The sequence below is a fragment of the Chaetodon auriga genome, chromosome 5 (genome assembly GCF_051107435.1).
Source record: "Chaetodon auriga isolate fChaAug3 chromosome 5, fChaAug3.hap1, whole genome shotgun sequence".
In the NCBI taxonomy this organism is placed as follows: domain Eukaryota; kingdom Metazoa; phylum Chordata; class Actinopteri; order Chaetodontiformes; family Chaetodontidae; genus Chaetodon; species Chaetodon auriga.
Genome location: NC_135078.1, coordinates 28,479,481 through 28,488,452, shown reverse-complemented (window position 1 = coordinate 28,488,452; position 8,972 = coordinate 28,479,481). Strand labels below are relative to the sequence as shown.

The 8,972-nt window shown below is 47.1% G+C and overlaps 1 protein-coding gene across 6 annotated transcripts; it reads right to left on the bottom strand.

Annotated features, from left to right (window-relative positions):
* Positions 1-1,295: 1,295 nt before the first annotated feature.
* Positions 1,296-8,972, bottom strand: cabp1a (calcium binding protein 1a). 6 transcript variants are annotated; one of them, XM_076731612.1, is made up of 8 exons: positions 5,600-5,940; positions 4,638-4,823; positions 2,993-3,023; positions 2,752-2,895; positions 2,543-2,652; positions 2,361-2,435; positions 2,214-2,286; positions 1,296-2,124 (listed from the first exon to the last, which is right to left on the bottom strand). In XM_076731612.1, the coding sequence occupies exons 1-8, from the start codon at positions 5,738-5,740 to the stop codon at positions 2,099-2,101; spliced, it is 786 nt and encodes a 261-aa protein (XP_076587727.1). In that variant the 5' UTR covers positions 5,741-5,940; the 3' UTR covers positions 1,296-2,098. The 6 variants fall into 6 exon arrangements, with proteins under 6 accessions (XP_076587727.1, XP_076587725.1, XP_076587731.1 ...); XM_076731610.1 differs by lacking the exons at positions 4,638-4,823; positions 5,600-5,940 and adding an exon at positions 7,904-8,972; XM_076731616.1 differs by lacking the exons at positions 4,638-4,823; positions 5,600-5,940 and adding an exon at positions 7,352-7,381.

Genomic DNA, 8,972 nt, shown 5'->3' with positions numbered 1-8,972 from the left:
TCACTTCCATTATTTATCGTCTTACAGTTAGAAAGTGATTTCATCAATCACTCCAAACACACAGGAGGGGGTTTGTAATAACGGGGGCCGCGTCAGTCACCAGTACAACTTACACTGGCAGCCATAAATCAGCCATCTTCATTATTACATGTCCGACATTATCATTCCAGGACCTCTGGGGTATTTTTAAAGAGCACAACATTACACTCGTTCTTTAAGGGAGCTTCACGCCCCCCTCCTTCCGGTTTGGTATGGTCTGAATCTTGTCCAATCAGGAGAGTCCAACGCAGCGCGCACACGGTGCACTCCAGGGTTGACCAGAAAGGAATGAATGGAGATAGTTTCCATGGCAACAGCAATACCTTTATCGACGACAGGTGTTTTTTTTTTTTTTTTTTGCATAACGCAGCGTTGGTACGATGAAATACCTGAAGATGAATGCAGCCCGTGTATTTCAAATGTCGGCTGGTGGATAGATGCATTACATATGCAGACAGATGGTGCTGTAGAGTTGTCAATATTTACAGTAAAATTACAGCAAACTTATATAGAGTCATAGTTTCCAGCATGTACTTCACATATTAAAATATCCTGGAGTCTTTCTACATTACGTCTAATTCTTGCTCTGAACATTTTAGTGTTAATGTGGTTATTTTACAGTAAAATACACATTAGCAAACACATTTAGCTGTAGCAACAGTGAACTAGAATGACTGCAGTGGTTTGGTATGTAAGACAAGCATGTACACACTGTCTGTCACTGCGGCCCTAATGATGAAAAACATGTATTCACGACACATTTCACGCATACTGTGAAACTAGCTGATACATCTTTAGAAATATGAGTCACAGGTGATTCTGTCCGTGGATAAAAAGACGCCATCAGAGCGAAGTTAGTCAAAGGTCATGCAGCTATTTGCAATTAATTTTCATTTTATGACTTGCACAGTGATGATTCTGCAGTTCTGCTGCAGGTAAAGCAGCCCACAGTCTTTGCAGAGACATGTATGAATAATAGATATGATAAGGAGGCTTGTCCTCAAGACATGCAGTGACAGCACACACTGCTATGCTAATATACTCATAAAGCCATTTTGACACAGCAGTAAAGATGGAAAAGTAGAGCATGAAATTCAGGGTAAAACAAGCTAATAACAGGTTTGTGAGTTTGTGTGTTCTGCCTGTGTTTTCTTTGGTAACATCACCAGAAAAAGGGCTCAAATGTAAACACCTTTTATTTTTCTACATTAACTTGGCAAAATGTTTTGTTGACTTTGTTAGACAAAAAATGCAAATGTGCATACTGAATTTAATAAATGTCTCTCTTTGGCATGCAGAAAAATTGCTTTGACGACACAGATGTGTGGAATGTTACCACAACTACAATCATAGTGACACTGACATACAGTACAGGTACGACATAACCACAAGCGCCGCACTCTGGAAACGTGTTTCAGAGCTCTGTCTCTCAGTAATATCGGACATCTTTGCCGCATGTGGTTGTCAGACAGCGATGCTTTCGTAGGACTGGACTGGCACAGTGAAGAACCACAGATGGTCACACAGTCACAATACAGGTGTTATATTGCCACATGGGTTCCTGGGAGGAGCACCAATGTCACACAGAGGACATCCCACTAACAATTTCTAATATAACACAAAGTGTGAGGAAACGCTGCACTGACCTTTCACGTACGTCTGCTCTACAGCCGTTCACTCTCTCATCCTGACTTTGTTGTATATCAAAGGCGACATTTTGCAAGACACTTATTTTTACCACGTAGAGGAGGAGACAAGACACCAGCGATCTATCCACACAGGAAGTTATTTAGTGAGAATTAAAGTGCAAAAACATAAGTTGGACAATCATCAGCTAGGCTACAGCAAATTCTGCCTCAGTTGAACTGGAGACGTTTCAGGAAGAACACTTATTGACTGAAAGTGTGAGGTGACTCCTCGCTCCATAGCTTTCAAGGAGTTTTAATTCCAGTGTCATTCAGATGTGGGTGGCTCAGAGATTTTAGCATGTCCTCTGTTGTACTTGGTCAAGTATGGAGGAGGACGCAGCTTCACATTCAGGACCGATCATGTTGTGATCTTAGCGTGACATCATTCGAACAAACTCTGCGAAAGAGAGGAGAATGACAAAATGCAAGAGCTGCACCAAACCCCACAGCAGACCTCCAATAAGAGGTTTATATGAAGTAACTTACCTTCAAAATCCACGAGCCCATCACCATTTAAATCCACATCCCTCAGGATGTCTTCGACTTCCTTCAGACCCACCTGGGAACAAAAGGTTGGTTGTATTCACACGAAGGATTTAGACTCTCTGCTCGCTCTCTCATGCAGATTCTTACCTGCTGGCCCAGCAGCTTCCTCATTGCATCCCGTAGCTCAGATGTGCTTATGGCACCATCTCCATTAGTGTCAAACTGAGAACAAAAAGCAGAGGAACAACACTGGAAATGTGACAGTAAACAGTAAAACTCTCGCAACATGACCTGAGTTACAGAGACCGACTGAACCCACAGACTCTTACCTCTCTGAACGCCTCTTTTAACTCTTTTATTCCAATCATGTCTGCGGTCTCGGCGAGGAGTTTTGGGCCCATCAACTCTACAAAATCCTCAAAATCAACATGACCTCCCACTTAAGAAAAAGAGATTTTGGCACAGAATTTCAAACCACATTACAAACACAGGCTGCAGCGTTAATCATGACATACAGACAGAGACGCTCAGTCCTTACAGTTCATGTTTATCTGCTGGCTCAGTTCAATCAGCTCCATCTCAGTGGGCATGTATCCCATGGTTCTCATGCAGTTGCCGAGGTCCTTACAGCTGATGAAACCGTCCTTGTCCTTGTCAAACTCTTTGAACGCATCCCGCAGCTCTGTTCAGCAACAACAGAAATACTGTTAGTGATGGAGTGCACGGCTCTCGGTCGACTCTCCCGCAGACCTGTGCTGTGTGAGGACAGAGAAACTTACCGTCCATTTCTTCTGGCCGCAGCTCTCTGTCCTATGGAGACAGGACATTGAATCACTGGTCAGTAGAAAATGATCACACATCATAACAAACACACTCTGTACGAGCTGCCTGCAAACGTACCGCTGACAGCGCTGTGACTCGAATGGTCCCCAAACCTAAATCAGAAACCTTCTCCATAACAGTCGTCAGCCTTCTCGTGAACTACAGGACGCCTGACAGTAAGAGATGTTAACAGTAGACTGAAGTTATCTCACATCTTGATGACAAAACCTCCAAGTATAAATAGTCTGATTCCTATAAAGTCTGACTGGGAACCACAACCCCCAAGTTCACAGAAGAATGTGACTGGTTCTATTTTTTCAGCACTTGCTTACAATGAATGCAACCTTTAAAGGGCAGAGAGAGAAGCAGACATGTCCCAGAACCCTCAGGGGTTAACCACAGGAGCAGTGAGAAGTCTAAACACAACATCGAGGCTTGACGTCACGCAGGGCTGAGAAACGGTCCGACCAGAACCGCAGACATTAAAAACACAGGCGGCGCATGAGCAGCCAATCCAGCACCATCAGCACTTCAGTCTGTCAATGCATCACCGTCAGTTCATCAACCGTCATCTCTGACGCTGGCGGGTCCCGGGCCTCATCAGTTCACTCATGTCACGGCGCAAAAACTGCCACAACAGTGCCATCACCGCACTGATCAGTAACCATAAAACAGTGTAGACGAGGGGTGGACTGTGCAGGCTGTAAAAGGCTGTAAAACTCAAAACCACTTTCATTTCTGCACAGTAAACATGAAGCTACAGCCAGCAACCCGCTAGCTTAGCTTAGCACAAGGTGTGGAAACAGGGTGGCCTAACATCCAGATAACAAAATGTTGTATATTGTTTCTTTAAACGACGACCTCCACGAATTAACAGCAGCTGGTTTAGAAATAGTCCAGCATTTAGCACCTCTTCAAACCACGACACGCCATTCAAACACTGCTTTTTTGTACTATTAAACAAAAAAGATATATTAACTAGCAAGCGTTAGAGGTGCTGGTAGATGGAGTTTGTTAGCTTTGGACAGAGACAGGCTAGCCATTTGCCCCCATTTACAGTCTTGGTGGGATGCTATGCTAAGCTATGCTAAGCTATGCTAATTGACTGCTGGTTTCAGCAACATATTGAACTGACAGACTTGAGTGGTATCAATCTTCTCATCGAACTGCTGGGAAAAGAGCAAATCAGTGTATTTCCCAAAGCATCAAGAAATTCTCTGTGCAAAATGCAGATAGAGCAGACCCTGAGTGTCTGTGAGAGGCGGCGAGAGGTGACCTCTGATCTTAACGTGTAAAACACATGCTGCTGCAGTCACAAGAACTGCATTCACGCATAACCTCCAAAACACTCCCGTGGTCGTTTGTGAGCTTGTAATTTTCCAGCGCCGTGTTCCCTGCTGACAGCTGGCAACATGCCAGTCAAAAGCAGCAGGAGTGGAAACAGTCAAAGATTGTGATAAATAATAATGGAAAGGTCTCATCAGCTGAGCTGTGGTGGCAGCTCGTTTGGTAAAGACAGACATCCTGTCCAGGTTAGCTTTAGTGCTGACATAAATACAGACAGATGGAGATAAAAAGGGATGTTTGTCCAGACTTACGTACAGCCTGCCTGCACGAGGCCATGCCTTTACTCAGGAAGACACTGGTCTGCCCCAGTATGCTGCTCACGAGAACGCAGTTTTGTGTCATGGAAACAATGGACTCCTGATAAGGCCCAAGATACCCTGCCTGGCCCACCTCCTCACAGGACAGCACCCCTCTGAATCTCCTCTCAGCATCCTGGAGCATCTTTCCAGAAGGGTGCAGAGACAGTGTTAGAGATCTGAAGCCGACTCGGAGCAGAATGGGATAAAGATGAGAGATGAGAGAGGACGTGTGGCAGTCGATGCACAGAACTGTGCTTCTCTGGAAAAGAATCACGTATGTGTGCTGATGTGAGAGAGACAACGTTGAAAATATGAAAACATGGCAGAAATGTAAATGCATCAATAAAACAGCATGTTGCCAACTTTCCACTCATCCTTCATAACAGTTTACTTGCCACATTGTAGGGACTGGCACCTCACACCTATACACTGTCACAGGAACAGTAAACATAGAAGCAGAGAAAAGACGAGCGAAGCACCTGAGGACAGGCTGCACATGCAGTGACTGGAAAGACACGATGCTCGAAAGACGCTGGGAGCTCACCGTCTTCTGCAGGACACACGCTACTTTCAGGAAATAGCTCCTGTTGAACAGCAAAGGTCTGCCAAAGACTGAAGCCATTAATCTTACATGTTTAACAAAGTGCACTCGAGAGCAAACTACCAGCAGTGCAGCATCATTCATAAAGGAATTTCCACTGCAAACCACAGAGTGGATGTTAAAACTCCAAGCTCATGAAAAACACATGCAGATAAAAAAAATCTGAGGGTTTTTGCAAAATGTGGACTGACTTCGTCAACATCCACGAGTGAGTGTGAGCAGAAAGACGAAACCTAATTATGCAGAATTATGATCAAAATAGAGAATAACATGACTGAGGACGACGCGTCGGTGCATCACACTGAAGGCGAGCCTACCGTTCTCAGAGGCCGGTCTAAGCAGTTTCCCATACCAAAGGAGAGAAGAGGCACTGAAAAGGACCATGAGGACTTTTTCTCTGTTGAGTTTGCAGTTTGGATTTTGAGAAGAGTGCAAACTCTGGTTTCAACAAGACCCATGAAGACTGGGGTGCCGAGCTACAGTCCGTTGAAAAACAGCGACCTGCACTGTGCTGCACGATCTGGACTAAAGGAAAGAAGCGGCGGTACGAGCACCGACGACCCAGAGAGAGAGGGTGAGAGACTGAAGGAGAGAGGGAAGTGGACCAAGGAGGGAAACAGAATTATGCCTATTAAAGGAAAAGAGGTTGAACCGATGTCTGTGACATATTTCACCCAACTGTCACGCTGACCAAACTGTTGTAGTCATTCTGCGAACAACACCGACGATTCAACGCAGATTCACAGCCAATAAACAGAAGAATGCAGAAGAGAAACAGGACGTGGTGCCAGCATTCCTGCAGGAAAACACACCGTGAACAAACGTGCACCTGAGTAAGCGCTGCCTCGGGGTCACACACACTTTGTGAGGCGTTTGCTTGTTTTGCTTCTAAGCTGTGAAAGTCTCTACCAGGCAAGTTTACAGGAACACTCTGTGATGACCTATTTCCAGCGCTGTTGTCCTCCTCAGCTGCACTCTCACTCTCAAGTGCTAGACTAATTTGTCAATTTGCAACCCTGAATTCATATATTACACTTCACATTTCTGCATGTGCGTTTGTTTTTCCTGCCTCATTCCCCCACACACCTCCCTCTGCCCTCCAGAGGCAAAGACAAGGTCACTCTGACCTGCAGCGGCCACATGGCGCTGAACGCAAACACACAGTATGGTCCATCAGTCACTGTGAAATGGATGTCTCCATGCATGTATCTGCAGGAGGAAGAATAAAACCAGAACACAGATAGTGGGATTATCTATCATCTGCACAGAAGACGAGTGAGGATCTGAAACATTCTCATCCCCAGGTACCTGATCACCATCTGCTCACATGCATTTCCATTCTGGCTTGTCAAAACATGACTTCCAACCAGAGCAGCCAGAGCACTTTGAAAGCATCGCTCAGACGAAACGCTGAAGGCGGTGTGTGTATTCCTCCGACCGTTTGTTACATGGCTGCATGTAATTGAACTCCTCTCCATCGAGCTGTCTCATCAAAGACCATTTTCAGGTCACGCTAATGTTTTCACAGAGCTGACTCACAGGTTATTTGCAGAATAGGCTTTCATACTATAATTACTAGAGGATGTTTCTCCTGAAGCCACAATAGATGATCTCCGTGTTCCCATAAACCTGTTAATGACCGAGAGCTTCCTAATTCGGCAGCTTACGTAAATCACCCCCTGATGCACTATCAGAGGAAGAAACGAACCCAACATGGGAAGAAAGCAAACTCTGGCTTCTGAGGAAGAGACGATGCTGTCAGTGAACACCAGGGCCGTCAGGAGTTTAAGCCGCTTTGTGTGGATTTGTCATGTAAAACTAAAAGCGGCTGCTTTAACAGACTCACATCAGTGACAAGAAGCATTTTGGGCTGAGCTCTTGTCTTTTATGTAAATAAGTTTTGGGCTCAAAATAGAACCTCCAGCAGCAGCAGCAGCAGCAGCAGCATCAAAGTGATTTCCTCCAAACCCGACACAACAATCACTGCAGTGTCCTGCCTGAATAATGCAAGAACATTAATATATAGCAGCGTTCACCCAAATGCACATTAGCACATGAGAGAGTTGCACCTGTGTGTGGAGCATTTCATCTGCACCGCACATCCACTTCAGCGAGAAAGGGCTGCCTGGTGGAGAAGCTCTGTAGGAGGTAGTACTGTATTTACAACTTACATAAGAAATGAATGTGTAGAGGAAGCGCTTCCCTCTTTAGTCTGTCCAGAAATGACAGTGTTTGCAGTCTGCATCACACAGCACATTAGCGTATATTGATTGTAAACAGGATGTCAGTGGAGCCAGAAGCCTCAGTTGACACTTCATATCTGTGTGCACTTCAGCAGAAACACTAACAACAAAGCATCTGCATGGCAAGACAGAATTGATCAGATCTGTTTAGGTTTATGACCCAGTTATCGTTTGGCAGTCCAGCCCACAGAACAGGCTGCCAGTAAAGTTTTACATGAAACATGAAATGAGATTTAGGTTTTGGGACGTCACTGTCACAGCCTGTCAGGGGCCACATCATCTTCAGGAGCGTTCACATTCATTCAGTCAGATGATGTGATTTATTCAGATTAAAACACGTTCAGGTATCCGTTCATTCCCTGCAAGTCGGGGCCTTACCTGCCCAAACAGTGAATTGAGGATAGTGCGTAAGTTGATGTCGGATGCAGAGGAAGCAGCGCTGGACCTCCGGGAGCGGCGAGAGGACCTGCTGGACAGCGGGACCAGGGAGCAGGAGGACGGGGACGGACTGCTGACCTGACCGTCGCTATTTGCCAAACTGGCCCCTTTGTGGTCCCTCGGCTCACAGAGAGGAGCCCGGTCGTCGTTGCTGTCCGACAGAGAGGGCACCCTGGGGACCGGTCGGGAGTGCGTGTGGCAGCGGCGGGGATGCTCGGGCTCAGGAGGTCCTGCTGCCGGCGGACGGTCCTCCCGGTTGTGTTTCCGGCGGTGGTGGTGCCGGTGTGTGGGCTTGGATGACCTGCAGCGCTCCCTCACACCTCGGCCCGCCTCGCCGTTTGGCTCCGGCGGGTCTGGAACTTGGCTGTGTGGCGCATGTGACTTACACTTGCCCCGAGTGGCTGCATTATTACTACTGTCGTGGCCGCCGATGAGGGACGGGTGGCACAGGGGTCTCCGGGCACTGATGTCGCACTCGGCCGACCAGAAGGACTCCTCGGCTTTGCTGCTGCTCTGGAGGGCGGCGGGACGGTGGTGATGCTGGTGCTGATGCTGATGGTGATGCTGACTTTTTCGGCTTCCTGCTGTGCGTTCAGGGAGGTGTGTTGGTCTCCTCGCCGCGGACGATGATTTCAGTAAGGAGGTGGTGGAATCCGATTTTGGAAAGGAGGCGCTCATCGCTGCGGATGCGGTCTCGTCTGTCTCGGTGGATCGATCGTCGACATCACACACCGGTTTCTCCCCATGTTCGACCCATATTAGCTTAGCAGAGCCTGGCCGCGTTAAGTTCGGCTACATTTCAGCACCTGATCGCTGTGCGGCAGCGCGGCCGGTGTGCGCGCACACAGGGCACACACGTCGCTGCAGAGCGCGTCACCTTTTCATTGATGTGGATGCTGCTCTGTGGAAGCGTGGCACTGACGTGGGGGTGGACGGTAGTAAGACAGAATCCACCGAACTTCTCCTTGACAAAGACACCAAACAGACAAAAACTACACCACCGGACCGC

Excerpts from the sequence above, each read along its gene's own strand:
- cabp1a (XM_076731610.1), bottom strand. The coding sequence starts at position 8,641 with ATGAGCGCCTCCTTTCCAAAATCGGATTCCACCACCTCCTTACTGAAA. Across the intron at positions 2,896-2,992 it reads GCGGCCAGAAGAAATGGACG|AGCTGCGGGATGCGTTCAAA; the intron begins GTAAGTTTCTCT and ends GTTGCTGAACAG. Across the intron at positions 2,125-2,213 it reads TGGGCTCGTGGATTTTGAAG|AGTTTGTTCGAATGATGTCA; the intron begins GTAAGTTACTTC and ends TCTCTTTCGCAG.